The sequence below is a fragment of the Festucalex cinctus genome, chromosome 9 (genome assembly GCF_051991245.1).
Source record: "Festucalex cinctus isolate MCC-2025b chromosome 9, RoL_Fcin_1.0, whole genome shotgun sequence".
Classification (NCBI taxonomy): domain Eukaryota; kingdom Metazoa; phylum Chordata; class Actinopteri; order Syngnathiformes; family Syngnathidae; genus Festucalex; species Festucalex cinctus.
The window spans coordinates 7505390-7527518 of NC_135419.1; the positions used below are offsets into that span (position 1 = coordinate 7505390).

Here is a 22129-nt window from a genome sequence, read left to right on the forward strand (position 1 = left end):
AACGACACAAATCTCCAACGACAACAGAAGTCAACGGGAAAGTAGGTCAAATTATGGAAATGTCAGCATTTGCCAGACATTTCACACTTTCAAATCCTCCTAACCAACCCGTACCTTCCCAAAAAGATGAATTATTGTAATTTAACTTTTGTGTGTTGCTAATTAATGCAGAGATCGCAAGTTTAATTTAAAATAAAAACCCACATTGAAATTATTCCGTTTTCACACACTTTTTTTTTTTTCAAATTCCAAAATGACTGAAAAACATCTCGACCTTTTCCAGGGTCTCATTTCTCAAGAAGACGCCAAACACTAAATGAAAAATTCTGATTCCAAGTAGAGAAAACAGTGAAGCATTTCACTTACCAAAGTTGACATCTGTGAAAAGTTTCCTGACGTCTGCTTGTGCTCATGTGTCGTGTCAGCATCAGCTCCATCCACACTCACTAAACTTTGACTCATGGCTTGCATATTCTTCATGTCACTTTTTCTGGAGTCAGTGGTCCTGCACACCTCGTAATTGTACACATGCGGGAGGGTCCCAGTCCCCAAAGTATCCGAGTACCGCGGCGGGTAATACGGAATGACAGGCAGGTTGGAGTGGTACAGGACGCGAGACTGTCTCCACCTGTACACTTTGACTGATATGATAAGCAGCAAGCAGGTGATGAAGAGGAATGAGACCACAGCCAGCGCCAAGACTAAGTAAAAAGTCAGCTTGTCATTGTACTCCTTGTCGTGCATGCTAAAGTCAGTGAACTCTGACAGCACTTGAGGGAAGCTGTCCGCCACCGCCACGTTAACAATGACTGTAGCTGAACGAGAGGGCTGCCCGTTGTCCTCCACTACAACAGTCAGTCTTTGTTTGACAGCATCTTTATCAGTCACTTGGCGGACAGTTCTTATTTCTCCATTGTGGAGGCCCACTTCAAACAGCGCCCTGTCTGTGGCTTTGTGCACTTTATAGGAGAGCCAGGCGTTCTGCCCACAGTCCACATCCACGGCCACCACTTTAGTCACCAGATAGCCCACGTCTGCCGAACGAGGCACCATTTCGGCCAGCACCGAGCCGCCCGTCTGGACCGGGTACAGGACCTGAGGGGCGTTGTCGTTCTGGTCCCGGATCACCATGCGGACTGTGGCCACAGAACTCAGTGGAGGGGATCCGGAGTCACGAGCAGTAATGTTAAAGTTAAAAGACTTGATTTGTTCATAATCAAATGATTTAACTGCGTGGATGACACCATTCTCTGCATTGACTGAGACAAAAGAGGACACAGCTACTCCATGAACTTCCTTCTCTTCCAGGAAGTAAGACACTCGAGCGTTCTGGCCCCAGTCTGCATCAGTAGCACTTACAGTAAACACGGACAAACCAGGAGAGTTGTTCTCTGGTACAATCTTACTGTATTCTGACTGTTGGAATTTGGGTGGGTTGTCATTCACATCCGATATTTTAACATTGATGTTTTTACTACTGGACAGAGGTGGAGAGCCTTGGTCAGTAACTGTTATGGTGACATTATATTCAGGGACACTTTCTCTGTCTAAAAAGTTTTCAGTCACTATGGTGTAATATCCTGTTAATGAAGATTCAATTTTAAAAGGGACGTCATCATTAATAGAACACTTGACAACACCGTTGCCGTCAGAGTCTTCATCATTGATGTTAAAAACAGCGACAGTTGTACCTGGTGGTGAATCCTCAATTATTGATTGAGAAAACGACATCAACTTAATAGTGGGGACATTGTCATTCTCATCAATTATGTTGATAATAACTTTACATGTATCCGTAAATCCTCCATGATCTCTAGCCTTAACATTTAACTGATAACCTCTTAATTTTTCAAAGTCCAATTTACCTAAAACTTTAATTTCTCCTGTTTTTACATTTACATCAAACAGCTGATCTGTTTCTTTGGTACCACCAGTGGAAAACATGACTACACCATTGAGGCCTGCATCGGAATCGGTTGCACTCACAGTCGTGATCAATGTTCCTTTCGGTGAATTTTCTGGCACATCGACCTTATAAACAGGTTGAGTGCACACTGGTGCGTTATCGTTTGCATCCAGCACAGTGATTTGAATTCTCACCGTCCCTGATCTATGTGGCTCACCACCGTCTGAAGCAATCAACATGAGTGTGAGACTCTCCTCTTTCTCTCGGTCTAAAGACTCTTGCAAAACCATTTCAATGAATTTTGTTCCATCTGACTGGCTTTGTATTTCCAATTTAAAATTATCTGATGGTTTAAGAATGTATTTTATTATGTCATTAATTCCAACATCAGGGTCATCTGCACTCTCCAGTGAGAAACGAGTTCCCACTGCAGCATTTTCAACGATTTTCAAATTTATTTCAGACTGAGGGAAGGACGGACTGTTGTCATTAATGTCCACGACCTCCACCGTTACACGATAAAGCTGAATTGGGTTTTCTAAAATGACGTCGAAAGTGAAGCTGCAGGGCGTCGTCTTTCCACAAAGCTCCTCTCGGTCGATGCGCTCTTTAATCACAAGTGTGCCTTTGTCTCGCTTTAAATCAACATACTGTCGATCTTCTTTTGTTATAATACGAGCTTTACCTGCCACGAGTCTGCCCACGTCCAAGCCCAAATCTTTTGCAATATTTCCAACAAAAGAGCCTTCTGCCTGCTCCTCCGGTATGGAATAGCGAGCCTGTCCAGTCACGGAGCGCAGCTCACGGAGACAAAGAATGACAAACAGTGTGCGCCATCCGCCTCTGACAGCGCACATCCACATACAAGCCATCGTGAATCCAAAAAAATATATTCCGAGCAGATTCCTTTAAAATAAAAACAAGTACTCTTCAAATTAGATGATCCACAAATGAACACGGTGATCCACGGAAAATATCTCTCTTCAAATGGCGGCCAGTGTGTCGTCTTTCTAATCAACGAAGCTCGAAAAGGAGACCAAGAGGAGGACTCCTGCACGGACTCGTTTCACCCAAATTCAATGACGTGTCACCAGCGGCGCCCAGAGCATTTTCACAGTAGTGCAACTTGACATTATTGGTGCTTATTAAAATGATATAGTATTGTGCGAACTAAATATTCCAATGCAATGGGTGAGGGAAAAGAATTTCAACCATATAGGGCTGTAATAAGGTAAACGACCTTTTGTAAATTTTTCAGGGTCAAAATATTTTACTAATTAACATAGCCTAAAGTTATAAGAGTTTTTTTTTCTCTATTTATTCTAACCAATGACTTATTTACAATTTAATAGGCCTAAATATCTGGAGCATATTTGCTTTGCAATTTTATTCAGTGTAGCCTACTGATTATTGCAAACTCTTTTGCAAATATGAACAATCATGTATTTACAGACATCTACAATTTTTCAACGAATATCAAAAAGAGAACGTGTTACAACATATCTGCAGTACATACTGGTATTAATTGCTGGACGAAATACTGTTAAGTACTCAGGAGGCGGGAAAAAAGTTGTATGTAGGGGCAAATTAACACATTTCAAAATGGTTCAGCACCATGAACAACAACAAAAGTCACTGGGAAAGTAATTGTCATAGAAAATGTCAGCATAGAAATTTCACACTTCAAGCCCCCTAACCACCCTGCACACTCATTGCAATTTACTTTCGTATGGCTAATTAATGCAGACATTCCAAGTTTAATTTTAAATAAAAATCCATCCATCTTCTGAATCGCTTACTCCTCATACACATAGTTAAATAACTGCATTTTGACTTCACAAACGCTAAACAAAAAATTTCAGATTCCAAACATTTCACTCACCAAGGTTGACATCTGCGAGAAGTCTCCTGACATCTGCTTGTTGTCATGCGACGTGTCAGCATCAGCTCCATCCACACTCACTAAACTTTGACTCATGGCTTGCATATTCTTCATGTCACTTTTTCTGGAGTCGGTGGTCCTGCACACCTCGTAATTGTACACATGTGGGAGGGTCCCAGTCCCCAAAGTATCCGAGTACCGCGGCGGGTAATACGGAATGACAGGCAGGTTGGAGTGGCACAGGACGCGAGACTGTCTCCACCTGTACACTTTGACTGATATGATAAGCAGCAAGCAGGTGATGAAGAGGAAGGAGACCACAGCCAGCGCCAAGACTAAGTAAAAAGTCAGCTTGTCATTGTACTCCTTGTCGTGCATGCTAAAGTCAGTGAACTCTGACAGCACTTGAGGGAAGCTGTCCGCCACCGCCACGTTAACAATGACTGTAGCTGAACGAGAGGGCTGCCCGTTGTCCTCCACTACAACAGTCAGTCTTTGTTTGACAGCATCTTTATCAGTCACTTGGCGGACAGTTCTTATTTCTCCATTGTGGAGGCCCACTTCAAACAGCGCCCTGTCTGTGGCTTTGTGCACTTTATAGGAGAGCCAGGCGTTCTGCCCACAGTCCACATCCACGGCCACCACTTTAGTCACCAGATAGCCCACGTCTGCCGAACGAGGCACCATTTCGGCCAGCACCGAGCCGCCCGTCTGGACCGGGTACAGGACCTGAGGGGCGTTGTCGTTCTGGTCCCGGATCACCATGCGGACTGTGGCCACAGAACTCAGTGGAGGGGATCCGGAGTCACGAGCAGTAATGTTAAAGTTAAAAGACTTGATTTGTTCATAATCAAATGATTTAACTGCGTGGATGACACCATTCTCTGCATTGACTGAGACAAAAGAGGACACAGCTACTCCATGAACTTCCTTCTCTTCCAGGAAGTAAGACACTCGAGCGTTCTGGCCCCAGTCTGCATCAGTAGCACTTACAGTAAACACGGACAAACCAGGAGAGTTGTTCTCTGGTACAATCTTACTGTATTCTGACTGATGGAATTTTGGTGCATTGTCATTCACATCCGATATTTTAACGTTAATGTTTTTACTACTTGACAGAGGTGGAGAGCCTTGGTCAGTAACTGTTATGGTGACATTATATTCAGGGACACTTTCTCTATCTAAGAAGTTTTCAGTCACTATGGTGTAATATCCTGTTAGAGAAGACTCAATTTTAAAAGGGACAACATCATTAATGGAACACTTGACAACACCGTTGCCCTCAGAGTCTTCATCATTTACGTTAAAAACAGCCACAGTTGTACCTGGTGGTGAATCCTCAGGAATGGATTGAGAAAATGACATGAGCTCTATGGTTGGGATATTGTCATTCTCATCAATTATGTTCACAATAACTTTACATGTGTCTGTAAATCCTCCATGGTCACTAGCATGGACATTTAATTCATACTTTTTGTTTTTCTCAAAATCTAGTCCACCACCAATTTTAATCTCTCCTGTTTTAGCATTTATATTAAAAAGTTGATTTTCCTCTTTTGTAATATGAGGAATGGAGTAAGTAATGTCACCGTGAAGGCCTGCATCAGCATCACTTGCACCAACAGTAATGATCGATGTTCCTGCAGGTGAATTTTCTGTCACATCTACCTTGTAAACAGGTTGAGTGCACACTGGTGCGTTATCGTTTACATCCAACACAGTGATTTGAATTTTCACCGTCCCTGATCTATGTGGCTCGCCACCATCTGAAGCAATCAACATGAGTGTGAGACTCTCCTCTTTCTCTCGGTCTAAAGGCTTCTGCAAAACCATTTCGATAACCTTTCCTCCATTTTGTTGGTTTTGTATTTCCAATTTAAAATCATTTAAAGGTTTGAGAGTGTATCTTTGAATATCATTAATTGCAACATCAAGGTCGGCTGCATTTGCGAGCGAGAAACGAGTGCCTACTGCAGCATTTTCAGCTATTTTCAAATTAATTTCAGGCTTTGGGAAGGACGGACTGTTGTCATTAATGTCCACGACCTCCACCGTCACACGATAAAGCTGAATTGGGTTTTCTAAAATGACGTCGAAAGTGAAGCTGCAGGGCGTCGTCTTTCCACAAAGCTCCTCTCGGTCGATGCGCTCTTTAATCACAAGTGTCCCTTTGTCTCGCTTTAAATCAACATACTGTCGGCCTCCTTTGGTAATAATACGAGCTTTACCTGCCACGAGTCTGCCCACGTCCAAGCCCAAATCTTTTGCAATATTTCCAACAAAAGAGCCTTCTGCCTGCTCCTCCGGTATGGAATAGCGAGCCTGTCCAGTCACAGAGCGCAGCTCACAGAGACAAAGAATGACAAACAGTGTGCGCCATCCGCCTCTGACGGCGCGCATCCACATACAAGCCATCGTGAATCCCAAAAAATATTCCGAGCAGATTCCTTTAAAATAAAAACAAGCACACTTCGAATTAGAAGAACCAAAAATTAACACAATAATCCACGGTAAACGACTCTTCACATGGCGACCAGGCCGTCGTCTTTCTCGGCAGAGAAGGTTTAAAAGGAGCCCAAGAGGAGGACTCCTGCGCGGACTGGTTTCACTCAAATTCAATGACGTGTCACTAGCGGCGCCCAGAGCATTTTCACAGTAGTGCAACTCCACATTAGTCCTATTGGTGCTTGTCAAATATGATAGGATATGAAGGCTAAAAAGCACCCGTATAGGTATGAAAAAGGAATTCATGAGGTCAAAGAGCTTCTTTGTAATTGTGTTCACATTTCAGGACCAACAAGATCCTGATTATAAGTAGGTCTAGGCTACTTTTTTAAAATTTATTTATTTATTTATTTATTTTACAAGAATAGGCTACCTGTAACATCTTTGTTTGATTTTAATTCAAGCACCTCAATATTGTAGACTTTTCCGAATATAAACAACAGTTGTGTAATCACAGAGATATTCAACAATTCATTTTGGATGAGTATGACATGCTGGGTTTACCTCTTGCACAAACACGACGTGCACTGGTCAATCCGCAAGGCCTAATCGGCGGTTTCAACACACTAAATGATAAATTGTTAAATTAGAATTATTGGCCAGCAGAAAGTGCACATCGCTCCCATTCATCTCGGCAACGACCCAGGGCAACTGGCAGTCCTGCAGCACACACAGCCATATATAACCGCCGCATGCAAGCAGGGGGCGCTGTTGAGCCATTAAGAATGAATAAGCGAATCGCTTCAATACATAAATAAATACAACTGTTACATAAGGATAATAAGGACAGTGAGGTGGGAAAACTGATGAAGTTGTAGCTCACCGTAATAATAGACTTCAAACTGATTCAGCACCATGGACAGCGACAACAACATTCGAAAACGAATCATTAGAAAAACTTCAGCATTTTTGCCAGCCTCACACAAAATATGAAAAAATTACTCATTGTTCACTATTTGTATGTTGTTAAAATAAAAATATGCATGCAGCTTGTTGTTTAAATTACTCCTTTTTTTTTACACACGTTTTTCAAATTCTAAAATGACTGACAAAAATGTTGACCTTTTACATGAGCTTATTTCTCAAGATGAGGCCAAATGCAAAAACAAAATATCCGATGCCAACAACAGAAAATAGTGAACTTCACTCACCAAGGTTGACATCTGAGAAAATTCTCCTGACATCTGCTTGTTGTTATGCGGCGTATCAGCATCAGCTCCATCCACGCTCACTAAACTTTGACTCATGGCTTGCATATTCTTCATGTCACTTTTTCTGGAGTCAGTGGTCCTGCACACCTCGTAATTGTACACATGCGGGAGGGTCCCAGTCCCCAAAGTATCCGAGTAGCGTGGCGGGTAATACGGAATGACAGGCAGGTTGGAGTGGCACAGGACGCGAGACTGTCTCCACCTGTACACTTTGACTGATATGATAAGCAGCAAGCAGGTGATGAAGAGGAAGGAGACCACAGCCAGCGCCAAGACTAAGTAAAAAGTCAGCTTGTCATTGTACTCCTTGTCGTGCATGCTAAAGTCAGTGAACTCTGACAGCACTTGAGGGAAGCTGTCCGCCACCGCCACGTTAACAATGACTGTAGCTGAACGAGAGGGCTGCCCGTTGTCCTCCACTACAACAGTCAGTCTTTGTTTGACAGCATCTTTATCAGTCACTTGGCGGACAGTTCTTATTTCTCCATTGTGGAGGCCCACTTCAAACAGCGCCCTGTCTGTGGCTTTGTGCACTTTATAGGAGAGCCAGGCGTTCTGCCCACAGTCCACATCCACGGCCACCACTTTAGTCACCAGATAGCCCACGTCTGCCGAACGAGGCACCATTTCGGCCAGCACCGAGCCGCCCGTCTGGACCGGGTACAGGACCTGAGGGGCGTTGTCGTTCTGGTCCTGGATCACCATGCGCACGCTCACGTTGCTGCTGAGCGGAGGGGAGCCTCCATCTTGAGCTCTGACAATAAATATCAGCTCTTTGATTTGCTCATAGTCATATGAGCGAACTGCACTAATAACTCCAGTTTCCGCATTTACAGACACAAACTCAGAAATTGGACTTCCTCCGATTTCACTCTGCTCCAACATGTAAGAGACACGAGCGTTCTGGTTTTCATCCGGGTCTTTAGCATTAACTCTTATCACAGAAACACCTGGCGAGTTGTTTTCTGCAATGTTTGCACTATAAAAGCTGACCGGAAACACAGGAGCATTGTCATTCACGTCTGAAACTTTCAAATTAAAAGTTATTCTAGTGGAGAGGGAAGGTGAGCCAGCGTCTGACGCAACAACTGTGATATTGTATTCTGGCACACTTTCACGATCTAAATCAGCATCAGTCATTAATGCAAAATAATTTCTCACATTAGATTTAATCCTAAATGGAACGCGGCCTTCAATCGCGCATCTAACGTGACCATTTTCACCAGAATCTAAGTCTTTCACATTAATGATACCAATAGTGGTACCGGCAGGGGAGTTTTCTGACACAGGACTAGTGAATGACATGACATTTATTACTGGGACATTATCATTTAAATCCAGAACTTCTATCTCGACTTTTGTAGAGTCAGCAAATAGACCTTGATCTTTAGCTTCAACCATGAATTCAATTGTTTTATCTTTTTCATAATCTATTTGTTTTGCTACAGATATACATCCTGTAATTTCGTCTATATGAAACAAATCGGCAATTCCTGCATTTAATTTTGAAAATGAGTATGTTACCATTCCATTTGAACCGCTGTCTGCGTCAGTGGCATTTACAGTCAAAACGACAGCACCTTTTGGTGCATTTTCAATTAATTTTGCTTTATAAATTGTTTGATTAAAGACGGGAGCATTGTCGTTTGTATCTTGAATGTTGATCTCTATATTTACTGTACCTGATCTCTGTGGATTTCCACCGTCCACAGCCACTAATTTTAATGAGAGTCGCGGCTGTTTTTCTCTGTCCAAGTTTTTCTGAAGAACCATTTCTGCATATTTTCTACCTCCCGGACTGACATGTTGCTTCAAAATAAAATGATTGCTCGGTGTTAAAATATAGCTCTGCAGACCGTTGATGTCCACGTCAGCATCGTGCGCATTCTCCAAAACAAAACGGGAGCCAAGTGAAGCAGACTCACTTATTTCAAATTCTAAATGTCTATTTTCAAAGGTGGGTGTGTTGTCATTCACATCCATCACTTCGATGGTGACGGGATGCAATTCCATGGGGTTTTCCAATAAAATCTCAAAGGTGAAGCTGCACGGCGTCACGTCTCCACACAGCTGCTCTCGATCTATCCTCTCATGGACAACCAGAAGCCCTTTGTCCGCCCTCAGCTCGACGTACTGGACGTTCTCTCCGGTCACGATGCGGGCCCGCCCAGAACGGAGTCTTTTCAGATCCAAACCGAGATCTTGAGCCACATTTCCGATGAGGGAGCCTTTTTTCATTTCCTCGGGGATTGAGTAGCGGATTTGTGCCTGCGTTCCGTTTAGAAAAAAACACCAAAAGACAAAGAGGCAGGCCGCACGTCGCCCAAACCCTCGCCGTCGTATTCCTCGGTTTAAATGATTATCTTTACACTCCATGTCGAGAAAAAAAAATCTATAAACCATTCGAAAATTTTTAAAAAACAGAATTTAAGTAAAACAAGCCAGTCCCATTCAGATTTGTATTATTTCAGCTCAACCGTTGTACGTTCACGCGAAGATCTCTTGTGCCAAATGGCCGTCACACAGGAGAGCTGCACTGCATCACGCAGCACAGACACGATTCATTTCCAATCTGACAGCGCCCCTTAGAGGCTCATATGTTGAATGAGTCTTGTCAGACTCGAGATTTGAAAGAAAATGGGGGGGGGGGGTCTCTTCATTTTACTAAATAAAAAAAGTAATAAAAAAAAAACAATTCAAGCTTTTATTTGTTTTTTTCTAAAATTGTATTTTGTGCAAGTCACAAAATCATCACTTGAAAAAATTACATTATTGTGAGAATATGCAGTACAGGAAATGAATGGATGGATGGACAGTTAGCAATAATACAAGTGATTATTATTACTTTATTTATACTGAGTGAGCGCGGGTCAACAATTCAACAGCCTCCCATCGCATAAGCAATACTTCAGAACCATGGACAGTGAAAAAGAAATCCAAGTTTTCGCGGTTCATTTTTTGTTTAGTTTTTGTTTAGTTTTTGTTTTAACAGATTCAAGATAAGTTATAGCAATGAGTATTTAGTTTTGTCATACTTAGGCATGTGCACAATTAACTACAAATCAATGGAAATTATTAACAGACCACTAAAAGGTTAAATAACCAAACAAAAGTAAAATAATAGACTTCAAAATCAAAGATGACTTTGAAGGCAATATTGCTTGCTCCTCCATCATAAAATATATACAGAAGATGTCAAAAACCTCACTTTTTTTTTTCCATTTCAGTGAAGATTTGTAGGCATGGCAGTTGTTGGCATAATTGAAAGTTTTGCAGTGGCCAGGGGACATCAACCCAAACATTTTCTTTACAATATATTTTCTATGCAGCCTCATAAGTCTAAACATGGTATTCTGTTTAATATTGCATCTGTGGAATTTGAGTTACGCAGCAAAATCCACCCGTTTTTATGCATCTCAGGGGGCGGCCATTTTGCTACTTGCTGTCACCTGAAAAATGGCATCAGAGTTGCTGAGTCCTCAAGTAATCACCAATCACGCACGGCTCACGTGTTTTCTGAAGCTGAGCTGTGACTGGTTGTTACCTGAGCAACTTTAATGTCATTTTCAGTTGACAGCTATTGGCAAAATGGCCGCCTTAAGTCATATTCCACAAACACAATATTACCCAGAATGCCATGTATAGACTAGTGGGGGTCTATACAAGATATTGTAAAGAAAATCTTGGGGCATTGATGTCAATAAATATTTTTCTTTCAATGGTGATGGAAAATAACTCAAGCGGGTCCTCCAAGAGAATTTCTGTAGAAAAGCTGGAGGCATCTTTTTACTATCTCCCTCTCAATTCTTTTATTGACAACAAAAATATCCTTTGTTTGGGAACAACCTACTGGCTGTTCTCCATCAATAACAAAACAATCTGGGCCAGATACCAACATTTTCACATCCAAGTATTTGGCAACGTCTCCCATCAGGATCTCAATCCTCATTTTTCTCAAACAAATTTTACCGGATGACTGCAGCAATAATGCAGATACACAAAATGGTGTCTATTGTTGCTTGTGAGAATTAATCACAACACTAAAGTATCCACTTAGTAGGCTATCTTGTCCACAATTAAAGTAAAATATCATTCACACAAGCTCATGTCAAATTCAGCAATAATCTAACAAGGTGTCCTACAATTTACTTACCTTCAAGGCTGATGGACTGGTTGAGGCGTTTTCAAAGCTGATGCAACAGCACCACCAATTGAGATCAAGTAAAACGGCACACAAAGCAGTGATCCAATGTTGCAAAATAGGATGGATTATTACATCAAATTAGATTAAAATAAATTATAGATAAATTAAATGATAGATAGATAGATAGATAGATAGATAGATAGATAGATAGATAGATAGATAGATAGATAGATAGATAGATAGATAGATAGATAGATAGATAGATAGATAGACAGACAGACAGACAGAACAGACAGACAGACACAGGGCTGATAATAGAGCGGTGACCTATATAGTGAGGAACTAACATTCAGTATCGAATGAGCAAGCAACCATTCACAATGAAAAGACCCCTCAACTCTCATCAATACTTTTGCAAAAGTGAGCCAGAAAAGGCAATCATGGTCGTGCCTCCCACCCCCTGCATGTGTGTGCTCCATTTCAGCATCCTGCTGCAGAGCACAGCCTTGTACACATCATGATGGTGCATTATTAAGGCCAAGTCTGCACAGCAACAACGGGCAGAGTTATTAATATTCATGTGGCTTACACTGGAAACACATTTTTGTCCCAGTAGCATGACTTTCTTTCCCTCCATACTGAAAAGAGTGACTTACAGTCAATGTAATCCTTATATTGGAAAGATTCTGTTCTGGATGACATGACCGATAAACATGTTTGTTGGCACAGTGTGTTATGTGGAAAAAGAGGCTCAAGTAAAGAGATTGCACAGATGAAAACACATTCTGGGTCAACTGGTATATTGATTGTGTCAGTTAATGAGTGAGACGGATGTTTGTGTGATATTGTAACAGGAGTAGAGTGCATGTGAGAGCTGAAGTAATAAAAAATTAGCTTACCTGTGGGTCCACAGTGAAAGGTTCATTGACGGGGGAGGCATAAAGAAAAAGAGAAAAAAAAATAACAGTTAGTATGAAGCCCACTGATAACTCAGAAAACAGTAAGAGTGTGAACTTATGTTTTATGACCTTATGTTAGATAAATGAAGTGTAAACGTAATGAGTCTTTATATGTACTTTAATGTTCCCCTACAAATACTAGATGCACCAGAAAAAAAAAAAAAAAAAAAAAAAAAAAATATATATATATATATATATATATATATATATATATATATATATATATATTTATTTATTTTTATTATTTTTTTTTCTGACTGCGATCAAGAGAGTTCAGAAATTGGTGTGTGCAAGCAACAACATGAGAACATATATCTCCGCTTCACTACCCTGGCTGCACATACTTACGCTTGAAGCAATGACCTGACAGTGAATGTCAACCTGAATCTTCAATCTTTAAATAATAGTAGTAGTAGTAGTAGTAGTAGTAGTAATAGTAGTAATATGCGTGACATTATGATAGTTGTGGTTGCATTTGTGTTATAATGTGTCTTATTGCCCCTTAGTAAAAAGATTCACAGACAAATTACACGTGTTTTTTTTTTGTTTTTTTTTACAAAAGCAAGATTTATTTAAAGATTTATTCAGTTGTTAAATCATTCTATTACAATATAATTTTAAAGCATAACACAACAAAGATTCATTGTAGTTGGATGAGTTATTGATGGCTGCATTCAAAAGGCAGCAGCACTGGCCTGTATGGACGGAAAAAAGCTGAAGCAAAAAGACATGCTTGAAAATGGCCGTTCCAAAATGAGCATTGTATTGTATTGTATATTTAGCATTTTAAAAGGATAGGAAACAACATGAGGAGTTGGGTGAATTTGAAATCACAAACTGTATCATGCTGGTGAAGGAATGTTTATACAGGTCTGATAGGTTTGGCAGTCACATGACACACAATATATTTTATCATATAGTAAATAAGAGCAAAGTAGAAACAGAGAGCAAACAATTGGTGAGGAAATATTGCAGCAGAGACCGCGTCATAGTGACTTACAAAAATGAAAGAACGATAAAGCCTGACTTGCATGACAAGAAAAAGTATTAAATAGTAATACGTTGCTTAATTAACAAACACAAAACAAAGCATATATTTCAGTGGATTGTTTCACACAATTGTTTTCAAGGTCAATAAATTCCATGCATAGATACAGAACATAATTCCACACATTAAACATATTTAAAAATATTTTATGATGCCATGTCATTTATTTAAATCTACAGTTTGTGATCACAACCTACACTCACCAGCACCAGCACAATGTACGGTAATTCAATTAATTGAATTAACATTTTATTTGTACTGCACCATGATGTTGTGCATAGTTTAGAATCATGGAATACTGTAAATGTATAAATATTACAAATATCTAATAGCAGAAGTGCATATACTTAAGTATCCGGTGAGTGTATTTCACATGTCAACATTTTTTTTTTCCCATTTTTTGTTTACGAAATACAGTGAATACAAAAAGTCTACACACCCCAGTTTAAATTCAGGTTTTGTGATGAAAAGAAAACAAAACATTTTAAAACTAGACATCATTAATGTCAATCTTTACAACACATTTGAAAGCAAAAATCATGAGGGGAAGTAAAAATAAACAGTGATTATGTGGCTGCAAAAGTGTGCACGCCCTCTTTTCACTGCGACGTGGCTTTGTTCAGAATTAACCTTTCACCTTCAAACTGATGCAAAATGGGAGTCAGCACACATCTGCCACCATTTAAAGTGCTTCTGATTAATTCCAAATTAAGTCCAGCTGTTCTAGTAGGCTTTCCTGACATTTTCTTTGCTTTCTAGCAGAAGCCTTAAGGTCTTATGTTAACACTGATTTATATTTCAAACTGCTCATAATTCCATCCACCTTGATTATCTTGGTCTCAATTTTCACCTCTGAACACCTTGCATTCGAACAGGGGTGTGTAGACTTTTTACATCCACTCCATGTGCAATACTTGCAGCCAGTTTTCAAGTGACCACATAACAAGGATGTGCGGGCCCGGCCCGAACCTTTAGAGTTGATCTGTCTGCACTGGTGCGCCTAAGTGTGTTCTTTTGATAAGCTGCGCTCCTTTTCTTTAGCGTGTCAGTATCCGTGTTTGAACCGAAGCGAAAGTCACCTCTCCATGAGCCGGTGGTCAGAAACGGATCATACCGATCGTCTTTCAGCAACGTCCCGCAACGACTAAAATCTGTAAAACTAGGCGGATAGTACGTCGTGGGGAAAACGGGGAGACTGGCACTGCTCGAACGGTACACGTAACTACGGCGACAAAGCTTGAAATAAAACACTCCGATGATTAAAAGGATTAAGAGGAAAGAAACGGTGAAGAGCGCAATAATCAAATAGAGTCTCAAGTTATCGCTATCTTGGGATTCATCCGCCAGCTCGAAGAGTTCTTGTAGAACTGGCAACCCCTCGCCAATGGTGATGCTAACTGTGGCTGTGGCAGACAGAGCTTCTGACCCGTTATCCGTTACCAGAACAACAATTGTTTGCTTCGGTTCATCGAGCTCCATAAAGCCTCGCAGGGTTCTAATTTCGCCTGTGTGTAAACCCACCATGAACAGATTTGGCTGCGTTTCTTTGATTATTCTGTAAGACAACCACGCGTTGTGGCCTGAGTCTGCATCTACGGCTACCACTTTGGTGACTAAATAACCTCTTGGCGCCTCATAGGGAACAACATCCTCAGCTATGAAGGCTTGCACAGGATATAGAACAACTGGCGTATTGTCATTTTGGTCTTTAATAAAAACGTTGACGGTGCAAGTGGTGGTGAGTTGGGGGTCGCCCCCATCTCGGGCCTCCACCTTGATTTGGAAATAAACCGACTGCTCGTAATCAAAGAGCCGCGATGTGAAAAGCTCGCCCGTTTCCATGTTTATGGTAAGGAAGGAGGAAATGTCCAAATTTGTCTCTTTTGATATTTGGTAAATTAATTTAGCATTGGATGTGTCGTCCATGTCGTGTGCCATTACTTTCATAACAAACGTGCCGACAGGTTGGTTTTCCAAGATGTTGGCGGTGTACTCGCGCTGTGTAAAAGTCGGGGCGTTGTCATTTACGTCAGTAACCACGATTGATAAAACTTTTCTGCTCTCCAGTGAGGGAGAGCCCGAGTCAGTTGCAGTTACAGTAATGTTATACTCCGACTGAACCTCTCTGTCTAGCGTCTCAGCTGTCACCAACATATAATAATTTTTCACTTCCGATACAATTTGAAACGGGACATTGTCAGGAATGGAACATGTGACGTGTCCGCTATTTCCGGTGTCCATGTCATAAATGTTGATGAGTGCCACCATCGTTCCGGGTTTGGAGTCTTCGAGTATGTTCGCCGACGCCGACTTGATTTCAATCACGGGTTTGTTGTCATTGACGTCGATGACGTCAATGATGAGTTTGCAGTGGGAGGCCTGGCCGCCTCCGTCTTTAGCTTGCACATCCAACTCGTGAGTGTTCGCCTCCTCGTAGTCAATGGCACCCGCCACGCGAACTTCACCACTTTGAGGGTCAATGTTAACAACTCCTCTGGTCTTGTCCGTCAGGTGACTGAAAGAGTATGTTACCTCTCCATAGAGACTGTCATCCAAGTCCGTGGCATTTAGTTGTGCTACTAAAGTCCCTGTGACAGAGTTCTCTGGTACAGATGCTCTGTAAACCCGCTGGCTGAAAACTGGGACATTATCATTCGCATCCAAAACACGGATTCGGATAGAAGCAGTCCCAGTTCTGGCTGGACTTCCCTTGTCGATGCCATTGATTTTCAGCACATGTTCAGCTTGTGCTTCTCGGTCTAATGCCTTTTTCAGAACAAGCTCTGGGTATGCGTTCCCATTTATTTGAGTACTCATTTCCAGGGCAAAATGGTCATTCGGGCTCAGTTTGTATTCACTGACCGAGTTGGTGCCAAGATCAGGGTCATGCGCACTCTCCAGGGGAAAACGTCTCCCGAGGACTGTGGACTCCACCAAATCAAGATTGATCACCTCCGCAGCAAACACCGGAGTGTTGTCGTTGATATCTGCAATGTCTAAAAGCAGACTGAATGCTTGAAGGGGGTCCTCGAGTAAAAGCTGATGCTGGATGGTGCACACGCTGCCTTGCGCGCACAGCTCCTCTCGGTCGATCCGCTGGCTGATCAAAAGGTTGCCTGACGACAGGTCCAGCTCACACAGCTGACTGGTTCCGTCCGCAACAACGCGAGCACGACGAGCGGCGAGCTCCCTCGCTTGCAGACCGAGATCTCGCGCAACGTTCCCGATGACGGAACCCGGCTGCATCTCCTCTGGGAGGACGTAACGCACCTCTCCAGATGACACGGAAAAAATCAGGCAAAAAACGAAAAATTCCCTCCAGTGCTCAAAGTTGATCCGCTGGTCCATTTTTGGAGATTCTCTTCTCTCATAAACCGTCGAATACCAAGCTAAATCCTAAACATGCTCCTGAAAATGTCGAAGTGAAAATTGTGCTGCAATCCAACGCTTCCCTGCTTCTCTAGCCGAGTTACTCATGCTCTATTAGGGAAGCTGTCAGCTTGGATTCTCTATTCCCATTTCATCTCTCTCTCTCTCTCTGTCTCTATCTCTCTATCCCTCTCCAAACACCCACACATGCGTTTTTTTTTCTCTGCCTCCATCACATACACACACACACACACACTTGTTCTCTGCTTCCATCAGACAAACACGCACATACACATGCACACAGCCTTCAGCTCTCACCCAATGCTCCAGTTTCACTGACACAGTTACAGCAGCACACGCCATAGATGACTCAAATATTCAAAGAGCGTCGCCACGAGGCCGAGTGGGATAATTACAAGAGAAATGCAACATGATTGCACCACAGAGATGACTTGATGGCTCACAAGCCCTCAACAACATTTTGATTATCAGCTATTTCCAAGGTGATATGTCATTTTCCACAGCCAACAAAAAAATAGTAAACAAGATCACATGTATGCCAATTCTAATGTATTGAATCAAACCAGGTAAGAAAATGAAGAAGATGATAAAATATCCAATTTCCAAGTCTATCATCACACTCAAGTATTAGCTATAGAATATTTGGATTACGGTAAGTGAATGACTGAATCCACCATCCATCCATTTGTGCAGGTTGCTCTTGACACTCAACTGTTTTATATACTTGTATTGTATGAATATGATTGTAATGTAATTTCCCACTACTACATTGAAAGCAAATAAAAAATATCATAATTTGTACATATTGCATTAATAGTTGAAAGCATCAGGGGCCCCGTCGTAATTATATAGCTTGCAGTGGATATAAAAAGCCTACACACCCCTGTCGAAATACCAGATTTAGGTTTTTGTGACAAAAAAAAAAAAAAAGTGAGACCAATGTAAATGATTTCCAAACTTTTCCCAACATTAATGTGACATATAACCTGGACAACTCAATCAATAATAATAATAATAATAATAATAATAATAATAATAATAATAATAATTTTAAAAAACTTTTCAAGAGTGGAAGTAAAAATAAGCTTCTGTCTCTGATGAACCCCAAATAAATTTCAGTTCTATTAGTCTTTTCTTTGTTTTTTTTGTTTTTTTGTTTTGTTTGTTTTTTTCCGTGAGATTATGGGTCACATCAACAGTGCATTTTTTTTCTTTTAATATAATTAAGCCACATATTTTTTACCATAAAATCTGGCTTTTGAACAAGCGTTTGTAGACTTCTTTTTTTTTTTTATATACACAGTAATTACATTAATGGTAAATGCAATGGGGGTCCGAGACATGTAATTGGGAGCACCTAAATTCCTATGTAAACATTTCCCTTTCAAATACAGTATAAAAATGCAAATCAAGTTTAGAGACACAATGAGCTACTATAACAGCCATTTACTGCATTATTTAAAAATGGATATTGTGACTAACCAAACAGTAAATAGAAAAATATCTTAATTTATGTCCAATTAGGTTAAAAAAAAAAAAAAAAACACAGCAATTGATGTGGCAGTCAAGCTGATCCTGTTTTCCAAAAATCTGCTTTTATTAATGTAAAGTGTCTAAACATAATAATTGTAATTATGTTTATGGCATGCTGATGAGTATTTCTTTAACATTATTTAGGAGAGTGTAAAGTTCCAGCAAAAATATTTAACATTCAGGTTTACTGTACCAGACTGTGTTTTCGCATTGCTTTCCTTTTTCATCAAGTTACAGCATATGCAAATGTAAGAGAATCTATATCTTAATGCAAAACAGAGTGACGGAGAAGGCAGAAAGAGAGCGGGAGAGAGACACAGACACACTCACATAGACAGAAAAAACAGATAAAAAAAAGCTTAGAAGATGAATAAGTGACAAACATTCAGTTTCATGAAGTTAACTGAAAAAGTTAGGTATTAGGTGATAGTTTCCAAAACAAATAAAATAAAAATAAATAAAATCAACAATATATTAACAAAACTCAGGCTATATATGTGGGTATATAATAATCATCAGCCATTATTTGTACCTCGGGTGACTCTTGAGCATCTCCAAACATCTCATCAAAGTCACTTGGACTTTTCCTGAGAGTCTGGTCAGCAGGCAGCGTGTTGTCATTGTAAGAAGACACAAACTTAAAGTCGCTGGTTCTGGAACCTGTTGTCAAGTAGGCGTCATAGTTGTAGGTGCTGCGTAAAGTTCCTGTGCCGTCAACATCTGCGTAATTAGGAGGGAGATACGCGCTGGGGATGGCAACTGCTCCATCAAACAACAGTCTGGGCTTTCTCCTGCGACAAAACCTCACACCCAGGACGATGATGATGAAGGTCAGGAAGAAGGTGGACACGGACACCAGGGCGATGATCAGGTAAGAGGTCACTTTGGAATTCTTGTCGTCATAAGAAATGTCCTTCAGTTCTGGCACCTCAGCCAAGTTATCCGAAATCAGTAAATACATGGAGCAGGTGGCAGAGAGAGGGGGCTGTCCGTTATCTTTCACGGCCACAATCAGGTTCTGTTTCATGCTGTCAGACTCCGAAATGTCCCGCTGGGTCCTGATCTCTCCACTGTGGAGACCAATGGTGAAAAGTCCCGGATCTGTGGACTTGACAATATGATAGGACAGCCAGGCGTTCTGTCCAGAGTCGGCGTCCACCGCTATCACTTTGGACACCACAGAGCCTCCGTGTGCAGCTTTGGGGACCAGCTCGGTCATGAAGGAGTTGCCCTCCGGGGCGGGGTACAGTATCTGAGGAGAGTTGTCATTCACGTCCGATATGTACACACTGACGCTCACGTTGCTGCTCAGCGGAGGAGAACCGTTGTCTCTGGCCATCACGTGGACTTGAAAACTCCTCAAGTGTTCGTAATCAAACGACCTGACGGCGTGGATCACCCCCGTGTCTCCGTTAACAGACACGTAGGAGGACACCGGGGCACCGTTCACCTCAGCGGGTAACAGAGAGTAAATTACGGTGCCGTTCTGTCTCCAGTCGGGGTCTCGAGCACTAACAGAACATAAAGTGGAGCCAGCTTTGTTATTTTCACTCACATATGCACTGTAGGACTGTTCCCCAAATACAGGTGGGTTGTCATTAATGTCGCCTACAGACAAGTGAACACTTTTGGAGGAGGACAGAGGAGGAGAGCCCTCATCAGTGGCACTGATTGTAATGTTATAGTCTGAAACTAGTTCCCGATCAAGAAGTCCAGTAGTCACCAGAGAATAATAGTTTTTAATCGAAGGAACTAATTTAAAGGGAACATTTTGTTGAATGAAGCAACGGACCTGTCCGTTCTGCTCAGAATCTCCGTCCTGCACATTAATGATCCCCACCTCAGTACCAAGTGACACATTCTCAGCTACTGAATTAGACAGTGACTTTAAATTGATCTCAGGGGCATTATCATTCACATCAGTGATGGAGATAATCACATTAGCATATGTTGACAGTCCTAGTCCATCTTTTGCCTTCACACGGATTTCATATGATGTGCTCGATTCATAGTCAACAGTGCCAATTACAGCTATTGCACCCACTTTACGGTCAATGCTGAATAAATTCTTCACATCTTCTGTAACATGTCCAAAATCATAACTAACCTCCCCATGTACTCCTTCATCATCATCAGTAGCACTAACATGAATCACTATTGTATCTGGAGGAGAATTTTCAGGCAGATTGGCTTTATAAACGGCCTGGCTAAAAATAGGGGCGTTATCGTTTGCATCCAGCACTGTGACGTGTATGACTGCTGTACCTGATTTCTGAGGAGTGCCACCATCAAAAGCAGTGAGAAGCAAATTAATTTCCTTTTTCTGCTCACGGTCAAGTTCCTTGTCAAGAACCAGCTCTATTTTGTTACTGACAGCCAAAACGAAATTATCATTCTTCTTCAGGATGTACTGTTGCACTGTATTTTGCCCTATATCCGCATCATGTGCCTCTTCTAACACAAAATGAGCTCCTTTGACGGCTGACTCCCATATTTCCAAATTAATTAAGTCATCATTAAACACCGGCGAGTTATCATTTACATCTTGAATGTGTAAATTAATTCGATGAAGCTCCAGTGGATTCTCCAGCACGACTTCCTGTTTTAGAACACATGAAGCCTTATTGCCACACAGCCCCTCTCTGTCAATCCTGTCGGCCACAAGCAGCTCGCCATTCCTCACGTTTAGCTCACAGAAACGCTTTCTGCTCCTGTCGGCGTCGATGCGCGCTTTCCTGCTGGACAGCGCGCTCGCCTCCAATCCGAGCTCCTTGGCTAAATTCCCGATAACCGATCCTCTTTTCATCTCCTCGGGAAAGGAAAAGCTCACGTCCCCATGTGAGGAATGCAGCAAAAGGAGGAGAAAATAAAAGGTGCGCGATGGAAACAAAGACATTTTAGAATCCATCATGGACGCCTTCCGAACGGGCTAGTGAACAATGTTGTCTCCAAAATCACTGACATTCACGTACGTCAGTACACTACAGAAAAAAAAAAGGGCGTTCAACAATTTAAAGGCTGGTCTATTGCGCCACCGTGAGTATAAATTGATGTAAATGCAGTCGTCGCTATATATTTTACTTTACAGTAGCAAAACTTGTTTTGCTCACCTTTTTTTCTATTAAATAAAAGCGTCTTATAGTTTTAACAATTTGATTAAGTGTAACAAAACTAATTAAAACAGATAGCTAGACTACTGACCTATTTGACAAACTATACCTCAAGTCACCACCCAGATAAAACAATTGCGTATGTTCTTGGTAGTCACGGCACAGTCATAAATAAATAAATAAATAAATAAATAAATAAATAAATAAATAAATAAATAAATATTGACATTATGAGCACTTTAATGAATTTATCCACAGAGTGAAGCACTTACTAATGTGTCAAAACTATAGGTTAATTTATTTGCAGAGTTTCTTTTCCCACAGTGATTTCCCTCAGAATCAATAATGTGGAAGTACATCTCACATTTCTTACCAATGAAACTTAAGCTTTGAAATACTGGTTTGCTATTCTGATCTGATTACAAATATTGAATACAACCA

At 41.2% G+C, this 22129-nt stretch overlaps 4 protein-coding genes across 24 annotated transcripts in view; all 4 read right to left on the minus strand.

Moving 5' to 3' along the window:
• The window catches only part of LOC144025487 (protocadherin gamma-A12-like), a 223696-nt gene that overhangs the window by 142648 nt on the left and 58919 nt on the right, over nt 1-22129 (minus strand). The window contains exon 1 of one of the 21 annotated variants that reach the window (XM_077531581.1): nt 19111-21533. The exons of the other annotated variants lie outside the window; for them this stretch is intronic. Coding sequence (XP_077387707.1) covers nt 19111-21489 — 2379 coding nt within the window. The 5' untranslated portion in view covers nt 21490-21533. Of the gene's footprint in view, nt 1-19110; nt 21534-22129 lie in introns of those variants that run through there. 21 annotated transcript variants of the gene reach the window in all.
• On the minus strand, nt 313-2784 carry LOC144026233 (protocadherin beta-8-like). The gene is made up of 3 exons (XM_077532823.1): nt 2424-2784; nt 2222-2224; nt 313-1136 (listed from the first exon to the last, which is right to left on the minus strand). Exons 1-3 carry the CDS (start codon nt 2776-2778, stop codon nt 313-315), a joined length of 1182 nt encoding a protein of 393 aa, XP_077388949.1. The 5' UTR covers nt 2779-2784.
• Nucleotides 3765-6367, minus strand: LOC144026234 (protocadherin beta-8-like). The gene is made up of 2 exons (XM_077532825.1): nt 5826-6367; nt 3765-4538 (listed from the first exon to the last, which is right to left on the minus strand). Exons 1-2 carry the CDS (start codon nt 6201-6203, stop codon nt 3765-3767), a joined length of 1152 nt encoding a protein of 383 aa, XP_077388951.1. The 5' UTR covers nt 6204-6367.
• On the minus strand, nt 7376-17347 carry LOC144026235 (uncharacterized). Its single transcript, XM_077532826.1, has 2 exons — nt 14586-17347; nt 7376-9904 (listed from the first exon to the last, which is right to left on the minus strand). The coding sequence occupies exons 1-2, from the start codon at nt 17001-17003 to the stop codon at nt 7376-7378; spliced, it is 4947 nt and encodes a 1648-aa protein (XP_077388952.1). The 5' UTR covers nt 17004-17347.

Bases quoted from the DNA above. Each gene is read 5' to 3' on its own strand.
- LOC144026233 (XM_077532823.1), bottom strand. From the start codon at position 2,778: ATGGCTTGTATGTGGATGTGCGCTGTCAGAGGCGGATGGCGCACACTG.
- LOC144026234 (XM_077532825.1), bottom strand. From the start codon at position 6,203: ATGGCTTGTATGTGGATGCGCGCCGTCAGAGGCGGATGGCGCACACTG. The intron at 4,539-5,825 runs ATTAATGACAAC...GTGATCCGGGAC, and splicing joins TGACGGTGGAGGTCGTGGAC to CAGAACGACAACGCCCCTCA.
- LOC144026235 (XM_077532826.1), bottom strand. From the start codon at position 17,003: ATGGACCAGCGGATCAACTTTGAGCACTGGAGGGAATTTTTCGTTTTT. The intron at 9,905-14,585 runs TGAAAACTGGCT...AATTTTCGAATG, and splicing joins ATCCTTGTTATGTGGTCACT to GTTTATAGATTTTTTTTTCT.